The 22,907-nt window shown below is 37.9% G+C and overlaps 2 protein-coding genes across 2 annotated transcripts; one reads left to right on the top strand and one right to left on the bottom strand.

Moving 5' to 3' along the window:
• The first annotated feature begins 10,890 nt into the window (after positions 1-10,890).
• On the top strand, positions 10,891-14,264 carry LOC137715078 (probable serine/threonine-protein kinase PBL9). Its single transcript, XM_068454299.1, has 7 exons — positions 10,891-11,189; positions 11,454-11,552; positions 12,085-12,398; positions 12,687-12,822; positions 12,915-13,057; positions 13,171-13,294; positions 13,594-14,264. The coding sequence occupies exons 2-7, from the start codon at positions 11,501-11,503 to the stop codon at positions 14,079-14,081; spliced, it is 1,257 nt and encodes a 418-aa protein (XP_068310400.1). The 5' UTR covers positions 10,891-11,189; positions 11,454-11,500; the 3' UTR covers positions 14,082-14,264.
• Positions 14,265-14,412: 148 nt separating this feature from the next.
• LOC137715077 (serine/threonine-protein kinase PCRK1-like) lies at positions 14,413-17,716 on the bottom strand. Its single transcript, XM_068454298.1, has 4 exons — positions 17,131-17,716; positions 16,237-16,497; positions 15,539-15,661; positions 14,413-15,207 (listed from the first exon to the last, which is right to left on the bottom strand). The coding sequence occupies exons 1-4, from the start codon at positions 17,515-17,517 to the stop codon at positions 14,656-14,658; spliced, it is 1,323 nt and encodes a 440-aa protein (XP_068310399.1). The 5' UTR covers positions 17,518-17,716; the 3' UTR covers positions 14,413-14,655.
• Positions 17,717-22,907: the final 5,191 nt, after the last annotated feature.

The following is a 22,907-nucleotide window of genomic DNA, read 5'->3' as shown; positions in this document are numbered from 1 at the left end:
AATTGTACTTTTGATTCTAGTCATATTTGTGATGTTTGTCCGTTGGCAAAACAAACTCATCAACCTTTTCTTTTGAGTTCAATTTCATCAACTTTCCCTTTTGCTTTAATTCATTGTGATATTTGGGGCCCGAATGGTCAGTCTTCTCTTTCTGGTGCTCATTATTTCTTAACCATTGTGGATGATTTTTCTCGCTTTACGTGGGTCTTCCTCATGAAACATAAATCTGACACTCAACAATTAATTAAGGATTTTTTTGCTTATGTCACTACCCAATTCCGCACTACCATCCAATGCATTCGTACTGACAATGGTGGTGAATTTTTATCTCTTCGTAGTTTTTTCTCTGATCATGGGGTGTTTTTACAAATTTCTTGTGTTTATACCCCCCAACAAAATGGCGTTGTTGAAAGAAAACATCGTCATCTTCTTGAAACCGCTCGCGCCCTTTGTTTTCAATCCCATCTTCCTATCAAGTTTTGGGGGGAATGTGTTCTTACCGCTACTTATCTCATCAATCGTCTCCCTACCCGTCTTCTCCATCATAAATCCCCATTTGAGGTTCTCTTTTCGAAAACCCCATCTTATGACCACTTCCGCATCTTTGATTGTCTGGCATATGCCACCTCTGTCACTCCCACCACCAAATTTTCCCCTCGGGCTCATCATTGCATTTTTCTCGGTTATCCTCATGGACAAAAGGCCTATACCCTTTACGATCTCGACAATCACCGCATTTTCACTAGTCGAGACGTCATCTTTCACGAAACTACTTTCCCTTATGCCGTTTCTCACCCTCCTATCCCATCCTCTTCGCCTACCCTACCCATCCCACCCCCTCTGGACTTTACATATAACCCACCCCTTCCTGCCCCGACGCCTCACCCTCCTCCACCTTTCACCCTTTTACCCACGGACATCCCTACCCCCCCCCCATTACCTACCAATCCTCCCCTTCCCCGCACTTCTTCCCGTGCCCATAAACCTCCATCCTATTTAAAAGACTACGTTTGCTCGCAGGTGATTCTGCCATCCCACCCATCTTCGACTTCGCAACCCGGTTCTACACAAGGTACGCGATATCCACTTTGTAATTTTCTCTCTTATCACCGTTACTCTCCCAGACATTTTTCTTACATTAACTCTGTCAGTCGGACTGTGGAGCCTTCCTCCTTTGCTGAGGCTGCCACTGACCCCAATTGGCAACGTGCTATGACTGAGGAGCTTCAAGCTTTACATGCTAATGGTACTTGGATTTTAACTTCCTTGCCCCCTGGCAAAATTCCCATTGGTTGTAAGTGGGTGTACAAACTCAAGCACAATTCCGACGGCTCTATTGACCACTACAAAGCTCGTTTGGTTGCTAAAGGCTTCACTCAGGCTGAAGGTATTGATTATCATGACACTTTTTCTCCTACTGCTAAGATGATTACGGTGCGTTGTCTTCTTGCTCTTGCTGCTAGTCAGTCTTGGTCTCTTCATCAGCTTGATGTTAATAATGCTTTCTTACATGGTGACTTACATGAAGAAATCTATATGTCTCCTCCTCCTGGTCTTCGGCGACAGGGGGAGAATCTTGTGTGTCACCTTCACAAGTCACTTTATGGTCTTAAGCAGGCTTCTCGCCAATGGTTTGCCAAATTCACTAGTGCTATCATTTCTGCCGGTTTTCAACAATCCAAAGCTGACTATTCATTGTTCACTAAAAAGTCTGGTATTTCTTTCACAGCTTTGCTCATTTATGTGGATGATATTGTGATTACAGGCAATGATGCTAGTGCCATTAATTCTCTGAAGTCTTTTCTCCGTCATCATTTTCGGATAAAAGACCTTGGTGATTTAAAATATTTTTTGGGTATTGAGGTTTCTCGTTCCAAACAAAGGATTTATATTTCTCAACGCAAGTATGCATTAGAGATTCTCAAGGACTATGGTTTTTTGGGAGCACGACCCATTGCTTTTCCTATGGATGACACAAAATTATCTGATAAAGGAGAACTTCTCAAGGATCCTGAAAAGTATCGACAATTAGTAGGTCGGTTAATATATCTCACTATCACTCGGCCGGATATCACCTATTCTGTGCATGTTCTAAGCCGTTTTATGCACGAACCAAGGATATCTCATATGGATGCTGCGCTTCGTATTGTTCGTTATTTGAAGGCTACTCCAGGTCAAGGTTTATTATTTCGTTCTGACAACCAGACCAAGTTAACTGCGTTTTGTGATTCTGATTGGGCAGGTTGCCCTATCACTCGCCGTTCGACTACTGGGTATTGTGTATTCTTGGACGGTTCTTTGATTTTTTGGCGGACGAAACGACAGAAAACCGTTTCGCTCTCTTCAGCAGAGGCGGAATATAGGGTCATGGCAGATGCTTGTTGCGAGATAGTTTGGCTTCATTTTTTGTTGAAGGATTTGAACATTCCTTTGGATGGTCCTTCTATTTTATTTTGTGATAATCAAGCAGCGTTACATATAGTTGCCAATCCTGTTTTTCATGAACGAACTCCTCACATTGAGATGAATTGTCACTTTATACGAGATAAGATTGTAGATGGCACAATAGAGACCAAGCATGTGGGTACGGCACAACAGTTGGCAGACTTGTTTACCAAACCTCTTGGGAAAGAAAAGTTTTCAGTTATGTTACGCAAGTTGGGAGTTCTTGACATCCACTCTCCAACTTGAGAGGGAGTGTTAGACAAATAAGGAATATGGTTGGAGTCCTTGTGTAATTGTATATAATATTATTATTGGAAGAATAAGCTGTCCTACAGCCGTCAAGCCGTCCTATAGCCGTCCTACCTTGTCCTACCTACACACTAGCTGTCCTACAGCCGTCCTACCTTGTCCTACCTACACACTAGGACGGCTACCTTGTCCTACCTACACACTTGTATCATGTATATATATCCTTGTAATCTTGTAGAGAAACATAATGAGAAAAAAAACATTCTCTTCCATTTTTCCACATTCACGTATCAATAACAAATATATTTTTTAGCCTACATACCTTTTTCTACACACTCCCCTTCTGGATATTCTGTTTCAGAAAAATACTTCAGGTGTGAAGCCATCTCAAAAATAACCTCCCAGTTTCTTCGTTGTCTGGGTTGAAATTCACACCTCCTTCGCTGGGTTGAAGATCGCAGGGCTTGAATCAGAGAGTCACACATCCGATTCCGCTGCAAGTTAGAAGCTTAGGCCATATGGGTCTTCGTAAAATGCTTTGCTTCTTCGTCTGCAAATTTAGGAGAGCCCAGGTGACTAATCTGATTCTTGTCGTCTTCTTTTTGCCGAACTAGTCTGCTAGAACCCCTCTTCAAACTGCAGATTCACTCATTGAAAAGCACATCAGATTGCAGATTCACTCCTTTACTTCTCCTTCTCCCTGAAAAGCTTTGAGAAAATTGAAAGAAATCGATAAGCTTTGAGGGAAAAAAAAAAAAGGGATTGAAAAGCGAGGGGATATGGGTTTTACAGGAGAAGACGGTAGTTGTTTGGTATGAAGATGAATATAGGGTGGCTGAATAGTGAAAGAGAGATAAATAAAAACCCTAAGAACATCTTCAATAGTTGGGCTAAAAGCCAAATATTTTAGCCCGGAAAATTTAACTTTTAGTCCAGAAATAACTTTTCTACTCCAACAGTTCTGGCCTAAAATTTTAGACCGGGATTATTAAAGAATGAACTTAGGCTATTTTTTTTCTTAAATTAATTTTTTTTAAAAAAAAGAAATATGTAGATTGTTGTAAATTAATTTTATGAACATTTGAATCTAAAAACATTTAAATTCTGATAAATATTGAAAAATCACTAAATTTCCCACAAAGCAAGCCGTCAATTTTTACCAATCTTTCAACCCTGGGCACATAATTAATAAACTTAATTAATAAAGCACATAATTCATACACTACATAAACTTAACAATTATCTCCACCATCTTCACTTGGTGATGGACTTCGTTGAAATGTTGGGATATAGGGTTCAGAAGATTCATCATCTTGAAACATACTCCTTAAGGCAGACTTTCGCATAATTTCCTTTTGCTTACCACGTAAGAACTTCTTCCTCTCTGGAGTGTATTTGCTGAGGACCTTCATCATGAATTCAATTTCAAACCTATTTTCCTCTCTATCTGAGATTTCCTTCATTTGCAAACGCATTCGGGCCGTTTCTTCTTGGCAAGCGCTATGAGTTTCGTTCAATTTTGTCATTCCGGTATCAAAGTGTCCACTCATCAGATCTTGGGACTTCCCTTTTCTCTTTGCTTCCTTTTGCTTATCTCTTCTTGGGGGCCTTGCAAAAGAAGGAGATGGGGTCATTTCATCGACACCTTCATCAACACCTTCATCTCCGGCATTTGTCTGTGCAGCTTCACGTTGAAATAATCTTCCCCATTGTTGGTCCGCATCGGTTCTCCACCTCGGACAATCCTTGAGGATGTCCCAAGCATGTTGCAACTTAAAAACTTGATTTTTTGGTGTTACTCTTGTCTTATAAATTTCCATTGCTTTGTCACCCTATACAAAAAATACATAAAAATAATTAGTTGCAACATAATATTATGTACATGAAAAATAAAATATCAAGAACAAAACTCACAATTTCTATGGCGCTCCTCCCACTTGCCATGCCAACCACGGCTCTCTCCAAGCTTCCCTTCCATAAAGTGCATGTCTTGTTGATAGTCTTCCACCGATCATAAACACCACCACCATCCCGCCTGCTACCATTGCAGTTTTCTTGAAACTTTGCAATGATTTTATCCCACAAAACCTTCTTATTTTGATTAGTGCCGACTGCACCATCTTCGCTAACAGGAACCCATGCCAAGCATAGAGCAACATCTTCCTCACAAGTCCAATTACGACCTCTAATATGCTCTCTTGCCATGTTGAACAATTTAGAAATGGAAAGAAATGGTAGAAAGATAAATTGGAAGAATTGTAAGAGAAATTTGAGTTTTGTGTGGATGTTTGAACAAATACATAGGTATTTATAGAGTTTTTGGGTGAATTTTGAGTTAAATAATTTTTTTTAATTATTTTAACCGTTAGATTTAAATTTGGGCCGTTAGATCTTTTTTTTTACCGTTAGATTTGATTATATTTGATCTCAGTCGTTGGATTCAATGTATTTTAAAATAACATATTTTAAAAAATCAAATTTGAATATGGACTGTTGGATTGCAAAAGTAGCCGTTGGAGGTGATCTGGGTGGTTGACAACCCGCTGACAGCAGGGCCCACCTTGTCGGGAACGGATTGCAAGCGCTCCGCGTGGGGCGCGTTGGCGAGTGAATGGGCCGAGACTGGCCTTTGGGCCAGCGAGTCCAGTCGCGCGAGGGGGGGGGGAATTCTGGGGGGTATTTGGCCCAACTTTAACATTTGGCATTTAGCCCAATGTTTTAGCATGGGTTAGAGATGGTTTGGAGGGGAAATTTGGCATTTAGCTCATTGTTAGAGATGGTCTAAAGAGGGAGATTATAAAAAAAAAAAATTATAACTAAAATTAAAATAAATTATTATATTATATTTAATACCGTATCATTTTTAGTCATTTAACATGGTCGCATTAGTTTTATATAAAAGTTTACCAAACACTTGAACACTGATTTTTTTTGTTAAAAGCAATTTTACAAAAAAATTTACCAAACACTTAACTGTTTTATCTTATAGTTGTTTATTCTCATAGTACAACTGAAGTATTTTTTTTTTAAATCACAGCAATACCAAACTAGCCCTTATTTTTGGGTCGCTTCCCTCCAGATTAGGATCCTCTCCTAAGCTAAGGGTGAAGATCCTCTTGAGCAAGCTCATCAGGCCGTTGAAATTTTATCCAACGGCTACAAATAAAAAGCTCTCTAAAAATTATAATAATTATAATTTTGGATAAAATTTCAACAATCTAATGGACTTACTAAAGAGGATCCTCATCCTTAGCTTAGGAGAGGATAACGATCCCCTCCCTCCAGCCATTCTGGCCATGTTCTACAGTTGCGGTGTACTCCTCTTGGCAGATATGCCCCTGCATGGGACCCTGGTCAAGTGGGTCCCAACGCGATGATATATTCTGAGAAATCCCAAAAGATGTGGTGGGACGATCACATCTAACATTTGATGCGCACGTAGCATGTGAATGTGATAAAGGATCATGATGATCACAAGTGTGAAAAGTCGGCATATCGGATGGCTGTGATTTTACGAAGAGAAGGGTGACCTCATGTGTGAAGGAGCAATACGAAGACCATTTCAAAATGAGATGTCAAATTTTAAACTAAAATTTAAATTTCAAGGCTTATATGATACATTGACATCTTTTAAATTTTTGCTCATCAACCAATATGTCAAATTTTAAATATAAAATAAAAATTCATATGTATTTTCTTTGCATTGGGAATGAAAATAAACAAAATGATAATGCTTTAAACCAATAAAAAAATTAATAAAAGAACATTTAATAATTAATTAAAAAATCTAAAGATGTTGTCAAATTTGGCAGTAAGGGGGAGAGATGTCAATCTATATCATCCCACATCAGATTTGGCTTCTCGGTTGGAAAACATTAATGCTGTTTTTGTTACTGTTATTGCTGATTTGAACAATTTGACATCTCATTTAAAGATACTCTAAGGCATACGAATGAATAAACATCATTTGTTGAGATTGAAAAAATAAATATTTGGGGTATACTGTAATATCAATGTGTTTATTTGGTTTTGGTGCCACATTCTCATGAGAAATTTTTTCGGTGTTAAAAGCATAATTTGGTAAATCAAGTGTCATGATACAAATAAATATATATATATTTTTTAATATTCAACTACTTTTTTTATTATATTTAATGTACAAAGCTGTTTTAATGACATTGAAATATCACTCTCACCTCACGGGATTTACGGTTTCCAAAAATCTGGAAGAGAGAAAGCATGGCTAAGGTTTTTCTCACCTCAACTTTTGTAGGCCCTTTTGATACCAACTAGGAATTTCTTGCTTTACAAAGATTGCAACGTGAGGCACAAGTCATCCATGGTGACTGTTCGTGTATTTGAATTTAAGAGCAGAAGTAAAAATTTAGACTGAGGTCTGGTCGACTGTAACTTTTCTTTTCCATGTATGGTGTGCGGTGGTTGGTTGACGACGTCCTGAAATATGATAGATGCGTTGTGCTGAATGCATTACGCTGGTTGTTAAAAGATCAATATGAATTATAAGTTAAGTGAACATTTGTCGAAGTCAAGTCTTATAACGTGGGTTTGTAAGGCAAAAAACTAAAATGATTGGTTGCATGATGAGGTTATAGTAAGCACGACTTAAGTGCTCGGGTGTGAAGCAAAACCACAATTGTTATCTCAGATTAAAAACTTATCTTTAAAATATAGGATTTAACTTAATCGTAACTTATACATGCAATAATTAGTTACACAAGCTACTGAGTACAATTCAATGATCATGAATGACCATTCATTGACACATGTAGATCTCATGTATGATATTCATCAATAAATGTTTTCTAATAGCAAACACGTACATGATCGTATTCACTGGTACGACACTTTCAAAAGTTATGTAATGAGTATATGAATAGTATAATTGGTTAGGAGATATGGGTCAATAATGTTGGAAATTTTTGGACGGACTGGGGTAAAAGAAAGGGAAAAACAGATGGACTCACGTAGCTATACGTGATGGTTTCAGCACTTTACAGCTAAATGATAATTTCTACATTTGCTTGGGTCGTGACTCACATGAGAACATTATAAAGCAATGTTGTGTGCTGTTTTTTGTCTTGGTAAGTGAGACTGATGGTTTTTGAGCCCTTGATCGACACTCATGGTGTCTCACAACTCACAAGAATTGCATGGGCTGTGAGGCAACTTTCACGAGGGAACTTTCGTCAATTTGCAAATAATATTCACTTTGCTTGGGTTAGATTTGGTGAAACCGAAAAAAGCCAGTTACATTCAGAAATCTAATAATTAAAAAAAAAAAAAAAGATAATGTTAGGAAAATTATTTATTTGAATTATAATGTAAATCACGTGATGTGATGTGACGGTTGATGATTGAATTTTTTAATTGATATATTTTTTTTTAACAAATGATAATATTTACATTAAGGGTAATGTTAGAGAGACCAAATTTTGTAAACTAAATGATGTGATTGTTGATTGAATTATTAATTACTTAAGTGTTGATTAACGTATTTATTTCTTATTAATGACACATCATTTGGTTTGCATATTTGATTTAAAATTTGATCTCCCTAACATTATGCTTATACTAAAGAGGTGGTGGAGTGGGCTAAACTTTATAATTGGCTTGCTATAATAATGTAGTTCAACTTCACCTTTAGTGAGAATCGAATCTAAAATCTCTTTTTTACAAGTGAAGAATAATAACACTAACCGTAGTATTAAATGACTTATTTAAATCATTAAAGAAAGAAACTAACTATCAATCGCTACATCAAATATGGTCTAAAAACATGCTCCTCTTGTCATTTTTCATTTGAAAAAGATGTAGGATGGAGAGGGAGAAAGAGTGAGAACATTGAGACGTTATGGTCCCAAGAACCAACCATTCTGTTACAAAAACGTATGGTATGGGCTCACACCTAATAAATAAGGAACTCTTTGTATGGCAAGCAAGGCCGCAAGACTATACATGTTTCTTTTGGGTCAATTACAAATTTGCATTCACATAGTTTAGGGCGTGTAATTACAATGTCCTTAATTTAAACATTGGCAAAAACAATCCTTAATATTATAAGTCGTTATATTATTGGTTCTCGTCCATGAAACTATCACCTGATAGGTATTTCAATATGATTGTTACATTAACATGAGATATTACTAATTTGGTCATATTGTAACATGTATATATACTTTATTAGGGAAAATTAGATTCTACCACTTCTTTTTCACATTTTTTAAACTAAACATTTGTAGTGTTTTAAGTTTTGATTAAACTTTTAAAATTTTAATTAGGGTGCTTTAATGTATGTCCACATCAGCATTTTCTTATTTAATTCATTATCTTTTATTAATGTAAAAGGATATATACTCATTTCCAGTTTATCCTTTAATATCTATTACTAATTTTTAATTATCTCCCTAAAAATCGGAGAACAGTTTTCTGCTTTTTCATTTCTTACCCACTTCATCAAAAGAGAGATACAGTTGTGAGAAATTTTGCAGGGGAGAGAGAAACAGAAAGAGGGGGAGATAACATAGCTATTGAACATAAGCTGAAATTTGTTAAGGGAGATAGAGAAATTAGGCGTTCATAAACAATGATCTATTTTATTGGCTTATGAATGTTCTGCGATCTTTATATCCACCATTATTGAGTATACACACATTGTATCTTATATCTCTTGACATGGATCATTACAATTTATTTTTCAAATAGAAACGTACCAAAGTCAAATTAAAACGTACTAGTATCGAATTAAAATGTACCAATGTCGAATTAAAACGTACCAAGCAACTTGAAACGTACCTTATGTTAAAGTGAAATGCATCCACTATAATATCTAGAAGGCAATGTGCCAATTGAAGTTAACTTTCCAAACGTACCATGCAACTTGAAACGTACCTCATGTTAAAGTGACATGTACCCACTATAATATCTAGAAGGCATTGTGCCAATCGAAGTTAACTTTCCAAATGTACCATGGTACGTGAAAAATTATGAAAACATGGATACAAAGTGCGGTAAAAGAAAAGGCTTACCCTATGGTATCAATATTCAAATTTGAAGGTGTGATATATCATACCACCATCAAAGTTGGTGGAGAACAGTCATTAAATTAACTTAAACGGTGGTACGATATGCACATCGATTGGAAGAGTTGGTGTGTGCTCCAATACGGTGTGAAGTTGAAAGAAAAAGGTACTAAGAAATAAAAGCAAATATCAAGTTGTTTTTAAAAATTGTAAAAGAATTTATGTTGAAATTGAATACTGAATCATAACCACTAGAGATTTTATAGTTAATTTGGTACACTACATATAATGACAAATCATATAATTTTGTATTATGTGACGTCTAAATTGTAAAAAGATGTTTAATCAAAATTCTAAAAGGTATAAATATTTAATCTCAAAATTTCAAGAACTAGGCATATCAAAACGCTCATATTTATTAATACTTTATCATATTATAAAACATAAATAAGTATCATTACATAACTGTGTGACAATAACACTTGGTAATTAGACTAATAGATGGGGACAATGATTAGGATTTCTTTTTCGCCAGCTTTTAAAAGACAGTAAGCAAATTGTCACTAACACCAACCGAAAGGGTTCAAGGATAATTGCCCTATAATCTAATGCTACTAACAAGTGTAAGAATATTTCTTAAAATATTGTCCTATGATAAAAAGGTTTAACTCAAATCGAAAACCAGCGCAATACCTAATTAATTATACGCAACACCATTTTTTCTATTTTTCTCCCCAAGAAATGATGTCCATCAACTCCTACGTGCATGAAGATGGACACTTAACCCACTTTGAAAAAGACAAAGTAAACAAAATTTCAGTGGCTAAATTAAATTAAGTTGCAGAGTCCCAAAGCTGCTGAAGCCAAGCCATCTCATGGAACACGAGACGTTATATTACAAGTCCATAATATATAATAAGATTCTTCTTCGTTTAAATATTTTTTATGCGTTCAAAACACGAGTTTGTATATCATATATATTGTAATACAAATAAATTTTTTATTTATTGTAAGTGTTTATCAACGTACACCATAGTAAGTGATGTACTCTGAAAAGCTTCTCGAAGATTGGGGTCTCTGAAACCAAATCAAACGGCTAAGGAAGGTTTAGCAGATGTGAGTAGGCTTATCAGCGGTGACTCGACTGAATGATATAGAGCGAGAGAGAGATACGAAAGCCAAAAAACAGAGCGGTAGGAAACGTTGAGCTGAAGAGCGGGACCAGCCCGCCATTAATGTAGTACTCTCAACCTTCCTTCACAGCCCAACCCTCTCTCCATCACACCAAAAGCTTTTAGTCAACTTGCTCATGCTCAGAAAAAGTTTTCTTTTCTGTATATCTGCCCATTAGAAAGCAGAAAACCATCACACTCGAAACCATAAACAACCCACCTCCCTCTCTGTTATATCTCTCTCTCTCTCTCTGAATACATTCCAGTTTTCGAAAAAAAAGAGGTTGGTTTTTGGATTCTTGGTGTTTTAGTTAATGGGTTTTTGTTAATTCTGTATCTAGATTAAGAAAGTTTCTTTCTTTCTTGTTTTGGAGAAAAAAAAAATTGAATCTCAGTTAAAACCAATCAACTTTGGAAGCTTTGATGCCAACTTTTTCTGCTCCTTTTCTCTTTTGGGTTGAAAAGTTACTGCTTTTACTCTAGATCTATCGGTTCTGAAGTTCATTTGAAGTGCTTTCAGCTGAAACAAAATCTGTGTGATCTGCAGGTGGAGGGTTTGAGGAAAGCTGGTTGTTTTTTCTAGGGCTAGAATTCATGGGGGTCTGCCTGAGCGCCCGAATCAAAGCTGAGAGCCCTGCAAATACAGGTACATATAGATTTCATGGATTCTAATTGCCACAAGTGTGTACTTACTTGGTGTTTCAACCCGGGAAGCAATCCATCACTTGCGTACTTGCTTGATTTTGGTTCAGCTGTGTGTTCGGAATTTTGGGTTTTATCGAATTATAGTATTGTTTCAGTAGAAATTATAATGATGGATTTGTATAATGTTGGTCCTGCGTGGGTGGTTTGTTGAAAAACAGATTATCTGGAAACTTAAAATATTTTCTCATGTTTATTTTCCCCTGTATAGTTGCTGATAGATTCTCCGAAGGAGTTTATTCGGTTTCCTTCACAATACGAAAAATGGGAATGTCACTGAACAGTTATCGCTTTGCCATTCTCTGATGAATTTGTTCTTCTTTCAAAATACAGCCGAAAACGAGAGGAGAAGTTTCACTTCTCAATAATTGTCTTAGATAATATGGTGTAAGGTATTGAGTAGTACGAACGGGGAAGCTTATCGATGCCTCGGTGGTGACTTTAAATTGATTTCCACTTCACATTTACTTATGCAGGTTCAAAATTCGAAAGCAATGACGGGAACCTCAGCACAAGCAGTAAGGTCTCATCATATACGGCACCTCCAACTCCTCGGAGTGAGGGTGAGATCTTGCAGGCTTCCAATCTAAAGAGCTTTAGTTTTAACAACCTCAAAATGGCCACAAGGAATTTCCGTCCTGATAGTGTGTTGGGAGAAGGTGGATTTGGTTCTGTTTTTAAGGGGTGGATTGATGAAAATTCGTTTACTGCTGCAAAGCCTGGGACTGGCATAGTTTTGGCTGTGAAACGGCTTAACCAAGAAAGTTATCAGGGTCACCGAGAGTGGTTGGTGAGTTATTTTTTCCCCTGATTATATACTTACACACAAATTGAAAACTTGTGTATTATCATACTCGGTTCTTTGATCTTGTATATACACGGAGAACCTCGTAAACGTCTGGTTAAGGCAGAGTTAAGCTAGGCATTGGTGCTTTTAAGTTTCAACAAATAATCGTTTGAGCCCTGCTGCTCGAGTGCCTAGTACTAGCAAATCCTGAGTTTCGCAATTTTAAAATGAATTTTACTCCTTTTCTCCTCAAAATTGACTTATCGTGTGCTTTCATTTGGGTTTTTATAGGCAGAAGTGAATTATCTAGGACAGCTCTACCACCCGAATCTCGTGAAACTAATTGGCTTTTGCTTGGAGGATGAACACCGACTTCTGGTGTATGAATTCATGCCTCGGGGCAGCTTGGAAAATCATTTGTTCAGGAGTAAGTTCTTTCAGCTACATCTCCGGATACATTTGAAACAAGATGGTTTTAGCAATTAATGTATTGATGATTTTAAACTGACTTTGTACCAGGAGGCTCTTATTTCCATCCTCTTTCTTGGAACCTCCGCATCAAGGTTGCCCTTGGTGCTGCAAAGGGTCTTGCTTTTCTTCACAGTGCTGAAACAAAAGTGATATACCGAGACTTCAAGACGTCGAACATCCTGCTCGATTCGGTATGTGACTGCTCAATGTGTTAACTACAATATTATGATTATATTAGGAGGAGATCTTTTGACTTCATTGTGTGCTATTCTGAGAATTTCTTTGGTTTCTGATATAATTCCAGAACTACAACGCAAAACTTTCCGACTTTGGTTTGGCCAAAGATGGGCCAACGGGTGATAAAAGCCATGTCTCTACGAGGATCATGGGTACCTATGGATATGCAGCACCGGAATATCTAGCCACAGGTATTAAAAGTCGGGTTTTTACCACAAATGGTCCTTTATGCATTATAAATGCATAATTTACGTCCGTTATGTCTTAAATCAATCAATAACATCTTTCATGTTTTACAAAACACATCAATATGGTCCTTCCGCAAACTCCGTTACAAATTCCGTTGGTGTGCTGATGTGGTATACATGTGGGACTCGTTCTCTTTCCACTTTCAACTTGGAATATTTCCAAGTGCTTTGGTTTTATATTCCTGATTACCAGATATCAAAATTGATGCCTGTATAACGGCTTCAGTTTTCACTAATTCCAGGTCATCTAACTGCCAAGAGCGACATCTATAGTTTTGGAGTCGTTTTGTTGGAGATGTTATCTGGCCGGAGAGCAGTTGACAAGAACCGGCCATCCGGAGAACACAATCTGGTGGAGTGGGCTAAACCCTTCCTGGTAAACAAGCGTAAGATCTTTCGCATCATAGACAACCGTCTAGAAGGTCAGTATTCAATGGATGGAGCTCACAAGGCAGGTATCCTTGCAGCAAGATGCCTGTCCACAGAATCCAAGCTCAGGCCAAACATGGATGAGGTTGTAAAAACACTTGAACAACTGCCAGATTATAATCCCACCGGAGGCACTCAGAGTAATGTTCAAAGGATGCGCAGACGAAGTGCAGACGATGCTAGCAAAGCCAAGCGTGCAGCAGCAGCAGCAGCAGCAGCAGCTGATGCGATAAAGGCAGCTAACGAGGCAAGGAAAACTGTCGCCTATCCTCGGCCCTCTGCTTCCCCGCTTTACGCTTGAAAATGGCGTCAAACTAAATGGCAAAAGCTGCAATATACGAATGTTCGTCCTGTGGGTGTACAGTTTATTATGGCTAAATGTTATTCAAATTTCAACCCTTTCTTGACAAATTAGGCGAGCTTGTAAAATGAGCATTGCCATGATGTATCTTGTTTATCACCAAATTGTTACTTTGGCTTGGAATGGTAGGGATGCAAGCGCTTTTGTTCGATTCTTTTAGTAGCTGCGAGTGAGAGGCCTTTCTTTTTTATCACGGGCGCCACGAACCCCTAAAATCTTTTATGTATGTTTGAAACATCATCCAATACTCGGTACTCGTTACAGGGGAGAGAAAATTAACCTCTGACTCAAATTATGTGCATGAATCAAACGGTTGCATGCCTCAAAAGTGCAGCGTCTTTTTACAAATTATATATACAAACCATCTACCGGAAAAAAAAGAAAGGATAGGAACCCTATACCTCCGTAAGTTTTGAAGAACAAGTATCTGTTGTCTTTCGTTCCAGGAGCGAGGAAAGCTCGTGGATGAGGGTTTTTTCCTGACACAATCTGGCTGATTGCTTAATCACCAAGTTCATATCAACCACGGGCTCCAGTTTCTCCAATCCAACTTCCGAATAGACTTGGTTCTAAAGTTTACCATGTCTCTTATATCGAAAACCCTCTTTTTGTTCCCTTGTTTAGTAGACTCGATTGCAGTCTCCTCCACGGTTTCTTCCTTTGCTTCTTCGGTTTCAATCACAGGTTCAGGGACAACTTTGTCTTGAGATGACAGCTCATCTATGACGCATCGCAAAACCCCAACCACCTCACTCATTTTCGGCCGAGACTTTGGTTGTTTTAATAGACATCTGTTGGCTAATGATGCAAGATTTTGAGCTGATTTGATGCAATACTGTCCTTCAAGCCGAGGGTCAACAATAACGTGGAATTTCTTTGAGTCTGGAACGTAGGGCTTGACCCATTCCAAAAGCTTTTGCTCATTCCGGGGCAAATTTCTGTCCACTGCCCTTCTTCCTGTGATGAGCTCATACAGAACCACTCCGAAGCTCCATACGTCACTTTTAGCAGTCAGCTTCCCTGTATGTACATATTCTGGAGCCGCATAACCTATTGTCCCCACAATCTATAAAAACCGAATATTCATTGTAAGTAATGCATTTCCCAGAACACAGGACTTACAATTCACCAGAAACAAACAATGAAGTTGGTTGCCATTGCTAATAGGTCCCATTTCAGAATTCATAAGAGATTGGCCATCAGTTTAGTCTTCCCAGAAATTTTCAAAGTGCCAAGGAAGGCCTAGAATTTTCAATAACCATTTACTTTTATCGCTAATATCACCATGGTGAAATCAGCGACTTTGCATCCCAAACTCCCAACACCTTAAGAGGACGATATGCCCAAATTCATTCTAGAAAGACAAACTTCTCTACCCGAAGGATAATGCAACTTACTGTTGTTGAAACATGACTTGTTCCCTCTGGAGGTCCCTGCCTTGCGAGTCCAAAGTCTGAAAGCTTTGCATTGAAGTCCTCGTCTAGCAGAATGTTTGATGGTTTAAAGTCGCGGAAAATTAGCTGCACCGATTATAAGGAAGATCCAGATCATATTGACTAGAGAATAGTTGAGAAGGTAACTTAAACAAAATGTAGGCCACCAGATATATGAAAAGTGACGGGAGGCATGAATTTGCAGATATCATCTGTTATTAAAAAAAAAAAAAATGGGAATATTTACGCACAAAAAACTGTTTGGACAAGGGATTTGCAAGTACCAGGGGATTTAGGTTAAGTTAGTTAGAAATGCACTACAAAAGATCATATGGAGCTTTTGAACTTAGATACTCAATACAATGCAATAACAGGGATTTACAAATGACTACTTTGAAGGAGTCATTTGTGAATCCTTTGTTTGTCTTTCTAATTATCATGCAACGCATTTCAACTCCCTCAATCTAATTTTTTGTAGTTCATTTCCAACTAACTTAGCCTAGATCCCTTGGTACTTGCAAATCCCTCCTGCAAACGACCTAAGGGAACAAGGGAAAAGGCTACAGACAATGGATCTATATGTATATTTTAGATAAGGGCAACATGAGAAGAGTGTCTTCATGTAGGGTAGTTTTGATATAAAAATAAACAATAGAGCGTACCTGAAAATCCATCTCTTCATGTAGATATGCCAATCCGCGGGCTGCATCATGGGCAATTCTTAGTCTTGTCATCCATGGGAGAGATGTTGAAAACCGAACCAATAGATGGTCCTCCAAGCTTTTATTACGCATAAGTTCATAAACCAATAGGCGTTGAATCCCCCTTTCATCGTCTTCTGCACAGTATCCTACTAGCTTAACAAGATTTGGGTGCCTGACAACGCCCAACAAGTTTACTTCGTTAATCCACTCCTTATGCCCCTGAATACTAGAATGTAAAATACTGCAACCCCATTAGACAACCTCAAAAAACTTGAAAACTAGAATCCGAAATAGAGCACGTAAAGTAAAACTACATTCGGACGGGTCAAAGAAATTCTTAATCGAAACCAATCACTAATCAATTATCCTACTAGCAAAACACAATTTCAGTACAAAACTACACAACAACTGTTAGTAAACCGGCTATGTTGACAACTGACAGGCTTTATACTTTAGAATCATCGACTCCTTTCTAAATATATGGTTTCTCAAGTGTGCCGTGCCCACAACCCGAATTCAACTAGCTGAAATGGCACAAATCCCATCTCTAAATTCAAGCAAACTTTCCACCCCAACGCCACAAACTTACTAGAAAATAACAACAAAACGAAACCCACAAAGCAACAGTCCCAGAGAAAAGCTTGATAAATTAAAGTGAAAGGCTTGATAAATTCAAATTTAAGATATACAATAATTGCCACCTAGAATTTGTAAAATTGCAATCCAATCCAACAATTTTAGTGATTAAAACACTAAAATTCCAGAGCTTTTCAGATACAGTAACTATCGTACAATAAAAAGGCGACAAATTTAAAATAAAATAAAAAATTGAAAGGGGATCAAAGAGCATGCCTGGAAGCCATTGCGACTCAACTGTTTGATAGCAACGTCCAATTTCCCGTCGCCGACGTCGCAGCCGCTGACGATTCCTCTGTAAACGCACCCAAACCCTCCTTCCCCAATCAGCAATGCCCTGCTGAATCCCCTGGTCGCCGCCTTCAGCTCCGAGAACGTGAACACCCTCAGGTCATTGGCCCGCCGCATACTTAGCAGCTCCTGGAATGCCAACGAATCGGACAGGTCCCTCGAGTCCGAGTCGAACTCGGACCGCCTAGTGTCGTACCTGCTGGAGGCCACGCTGAGAGACCGCACCCACGACACCTTCGACGTCGTCCGGGGAACGACGCCGGGTTCATCGTCGTCCCGCCGCTCCCCGTTAGTGAAATGGAAGCACTTCATCGGTTCAGAAGAAAGTCCGGCAAAGTTCAGAAGTCGCAGACACACAGAGTCAAAAGAGAGAGAGAGAGAGAGAGAGAGAGAGAGAGAGGAGCTTGGAATTCGATCGCAACTCAGAACGACGAAGTTGACAAAATGTTTGTTTGTTTTTATATTTTAAAATGTTGATTTGTGAGAAATTGGGCGGCGATTTTGTAGAGAAAAAAAACATATCCCAACAAAATAGTGGGTTGTTTAAAACGAAGGCAATATTGGAGTAAAATAATCGAAACAAGCTAGTCTTAGGTAGAGATGTTTATCGGTTCGAGTTCGACTCGTGTTCGGTTTGTTTTTTGCTTGTTCAGGTTCCATTGTGTAAATAAAACGAGCTGAGATCGAACAAATATTAAGCTCGCTAAAAAAATGAGTCAATTGAAAATTTGTATGTTTAGCTTGTAAAACTTGTAACTCGTGACAGCTCGTATATTTTTATGTACAACACTGTTTTAAAAAATTAGCCGCTAAGTAGTTAGCAACTGTCTGTCGTAATTAATTTCTAAACGTTTGAAAATTACGAAAGAGTACGTAAACTTGCCTAACCGTCTGTCTAAGCGACCACCTACCTCTTCTAGACCCGTCTAAGTCGCGACAAAGTAAGTTAATCAAACACAATCACTCAAGGTCCAAAGTAAAGCTAAAAACCATCCAATTAAATTTTTGTTTATAGAATGAGTCCCAATGTACAAACACTGTTTCAAAGGGAGAGTTCTGAGTTGATATATATATTTTTTTCTCTTTTGTTTTGATCTTGTTGTTTTTTGTATGCCGTTTTTAAATGAGGAATCGGAGTGGATCACGAGCAACTGCAGAAGATCCCCCATTACTAAGTTGAAGGGTATAATAGGAAATTTAGGTGTGCACTTTTCGTCGTTTGATTAGGTCAAGTTGTTTGGTCACCTTCAACTTCAAGTTGCTTTGTCCTCAAACTTGTCCTGCTGCGCAGCCATGCCTTCTAGAAAAGCATACGTGGACAAGTATAAAAATATGCAAAGTCTTCTGGTGGTCACTGTTATTCTTTATATATTTCATAAACAACTAAAAACACTAATTTGAAAGAATCCATAAATTATGCTCAATTGATAAAGTAATCGAAGTCAACATAGCCTGTAGGAAAGATGAACCATCTTTGATAGAACCGTGCGAAATAGGCTCAACCATGGACTTCTCCTTCGATGGAAATTGTATTCAAATCCTGCGGAATAATATGTTAGTTGACAAAAGTCTTCTGCACACTCAATACTCCTTTATACTCGATCTAATGGGGCGTTCATATGAGTTTCTATATGTTGTGAGGAGAGACCTTAGCCTTATATTTATATGGACTTAACTCTAATGAATATTCCAATAATAATGTCATTAGGAATCCTTGCAGTCCAAGGATAATTGATACATCAAATCTCATTCCAAATAGGATAGAATTAGGAGCCCTTATTCCCCAAGGAGATCCGGAATATATTAACTTTACTTGGGATACAAGTTATAGCTATTAACTAAATCTTAATCTTATTTATATTGCAAACAATCTTTAAATTAAAGGGAATTTTAACGAAAAGCTTCCGATACTATTCACTTTAACGAAAAACCACATTTTTACACTAAAAAGTCAATCATAGTACTATTCACTTTACCCTTTATTTTCTCCTTATCGTTAAAACTCAAAATTTTCAAGTCATTTTTATTAGTTTTCCTTTAAATTAACTATGTAGACCTATTAACCGTTGGATTATGATCCAACGTCCAACGATCACAACACAAAGATGCTACTTACATTCTCTTTTCTGCAGTCTCTTTTGAAACGCTAGCAAAATGATCAATAGTACTGTTTTCTAATTCTTACAAGTCGGTAAGCAACAATACTAAGTCGTCTAATTGAAACCAACGAAGGAGACTGCAGGAAAAAAAAACATCATATAAGATGTACAATACATGAATGATATTGTACTGTATATCTTGATCCTCTTCGTGGGTCTTCCCAGCATTACAAGCAACTTCCCGCGTCGATCAACCAGAAAAATGGGATGTAATATCATAATCATGTTAATGTGATAAGTGTACATGAAATTAAATCTTTGCTGGTTTAAAAAACAAAAAAATAAAAAAACACATTCAAAACCATTATGTTTGGGCCATAAACAAAATAAGGTCCAATATGGGGTCAAACTATTTTAATTTACGCAGCAAGGTCGAATTTGGAATTCTATCCCATGGCTCGAACGACCACTTTATTCCACCTCAATCAGTCTGACGGCTCGAATAGGATACTCACCGAGGCGCATCTGTCACGTAGACGATCAGACCCGAGCATATCTTTCCATCTTAAATGTCGACGTATGTGCCATCCACCACGTCGATGTCACCACGCGAACCGCCACAAGACACATGTGAAGGCCACTTCAAGATTTTACTATATATTTTACCCTAATCTTAGTAATAATTTATTGATTATTTTGGTGAGATTTTGATACTTTGAATTATATTTATAATGTAGGACATTTGACTTCCTCTTGAGCGAAAAGTAATCAAACGGATGAATTTTGGAGTGATTCCAATAGGAGGATGTTCGTGAGTTTTTTAAGGTGATTTTATCACTAGTACAAAAAAACTTTGCGCGACGCAAGTCTTTCGTCGCGCAAAGTAAAAAAACGTCGCGCAAAACTTTGCCTAACGAACCTTCGTCTTGCGGAAACCGTCGCGGCAAGGCAATGACAAAAGGACTTGCACGATGAAGGGGTTACATGCGTCACGCACTTTGCACGACGCATGTAACCCCTTCGTCACGCAAGTGACTTTGCGTGAAGCAGGCTGCGTCGCGCAAAGTGTCTTTGCGCGACGCATGTAACCCCTTCGCCGCGCAAAGCTATTTTGAGCAACGCAGTATACGTCGCGCAAAGTGCGCACAAAGTGACTTGGTGCGACGTAGCCTATGTCGCGCAAAGTGGATTTTTGGTTTTGGTCAAAAATATTATTTTCTTAATTTTTAATAATATTGTAATTAAATTCTAAACAATAATTAATTAACCAAAGAAAAGTATTTCATTATAAAATATATGAAAATGTACATACAAGATGTCCGAATAAAAAAGAAAAAACTACAAGTAGTCTTCTAGGTGCAGTGGCTACTGGGTATCGGCAGGATGAAGTGACTCGGAGGTTGAAGGTGTAGCAAGATTAGGTACTGGTAGCGAGATTTGGAGGCTGGTCATCTGTATGGCTTGTATAAGGTCTCTTATATGCTCGACATAAACCTGCAGCTGCTCGCCCTGGGCCCTTATTTGCTCCTTCATCTGCTCACCCTGGACCTCAAGCTGATCCTTTAAGGTTGTCACTTCCTCATTCAATGAATTGACCTCTGTGGTGTTCGATCTGGAAGAAGAAGCACCAGTCTCACGAACTCGTGCTTTCCCCATGCACCGAACAACCTTGCCGTGACGACGACCGAAGTTCTGATCCAGGACATCAGTCAGGATCTGAAAACCTGCATCCTCGGGTACCACGACGCCCTTAATTGGGGTCTCCAGGGGAAGCTGCGATGTTGCTTCTTGGAGAACAGCAGTGCACTTTTCCACCATAAGAGCCTGTAACAATAAAGAAAAAACATATATATAAATAATATTTGAACAATTCATACATATAAGAATAATAAAAATTACATATATACTTACATGAAGTTGCTTAGCGGTCGCATCTTCAGGTCGAACGTAAACATCCTCGAACATGTCGATCTCTGGGAACTTAGAACCCTTCTGAAGAAAAAAAAAACATTAAGAAAATTTTATTAATCAATAATAATAAATAAATTGTATAAAATTTCTAAATTAATATACCTTTACCTGACATCGTGCCTCAAGCCTATACGAAAAGGGTTTCGAACCGGAATGGTGGAGAAGTTTCTTTGACTCTCGAGCTATCTTGACAGCAACAAATTTCTTCTGTGAAACACACAATATACATGTTAGTGCGACTATTTGAAATAAATTAATCAAAAAAGCTTAAAAAAAAAACTAAAACAATAATAAATTATTATTCAAATATTATGTACATACCACAAATTTTGGGTCCGTAAAATGTTTGTAGAGCCACTCCTAATCCTCTGGCCGGTCCTTCAACTCACTTGGGCAACCATGTAGGCGAACAATCTCCGGAGTATCCTATAGCTTAAAATGCGTGTGAAGATAGTTCTTCCAATGTTTGTATTGGGTTGCTAAGGTCTTATCTAAGTAGGCCTTGACCTCGGGGGATATATCATCAAGATCAAAAATGACCTACGAATATGAAAAACAATAAAATAATAGTAGGCTTTTATTTATTGAACAAGAACTCGGTGCAAATCCAAGTTTGTTGCATCCCCCCGTGAAGAATTAAGATACGAAATAGGAATTCAGTAAAACTTGTAAGTTTGAGAGACTATCAGCGTAATTAGACAGCTTGTGCTATCAAGGTTTACATTAGTTAATGTTATAACTTAATCAGGTCCACAACCATCGGATAGCAAAGTTTACTACACGAACAGTTGCACTGGAAAAACTTATGCTGTAATTTTACAAGTCTTCTCTCCCCTCTTAACTTGTAGATCCAAAGTCCTAAATATATCTAGTAAAGGCATGTGCTTCACCTAATATCCTCTATAAACAAGCAGGGGAAATTGCACAAAGGCTTTGACTTTCGATGAAGTCTTCATTGGGATAGCGACCATTTGACTGAAAACATTAGAATACTGCAGATTCATTTCAACAATGCTCAAATTATGCTCTACATACTCAGATCAATCTTGGTAATAACTCATAAATACTGCCAAACATAAATAAGTCATTGACAAAATTGCAAAAACTTCAACAAGAACACCTCCATGTTCATACAGAAAACACATATACAGATCAACAAAATTGCAAAAACTTTAGACAATCAACTCGAATCACATCACGAAAAAAGCAAATTGACAAAAACCCAACACGCAATTTGAGCCTAAACCCTAAATAACAAAAACCCATTGAAAATCAGAAATCCTCACCTTGATTTTGGGACTTGATTCACGTCGGCTTCGAGATTCGCGTTGCTGCCCGTCGTTTAGAATGAGAGGGAGAGAGACAACCGACAGAGTAGTGGTGGTGGTTGGATTGGAGATTGTGAAGAGGAAAGCTTGCGAACGAGAGGGAGAAAGATGTGTACGGTAAAGAGAGAATGACAGATGAGCGAGAAGGAAGAGAAAGAGGGAAGAGGGAAGAGGTCCAAACTTAAGAAAATTGAGGGAAAGAGGGAAGAGGTCTATATGGGAAAGAGGGAAGATAGAGGTTTATTAATTATATGGAAAGAGGGAAGAGGTCCAAACTTAGGAAAATTGAAAAAAAACTGCCTAT

This window comes from Pyrus communis, chromosome 14 (genome assembly GCF_963583255.1).
Source record: "Pyrus communis chromosome 14, drPyrComm1.1, whole genome shotgun sequence".
Classification (NCBI taxonomy): domain Eukaryota; kingdom Viridiplantae; phylum Streptophyta; class Magnoliopsida; order Rosales; family Rosaceae; genus Pyrus; species Pyrus communis.
The sequence above is the reverse complement of the archived record's forward strand: the minus strand, read 5'-3'. Positions and strand labels throughout refer to the sequence as shown.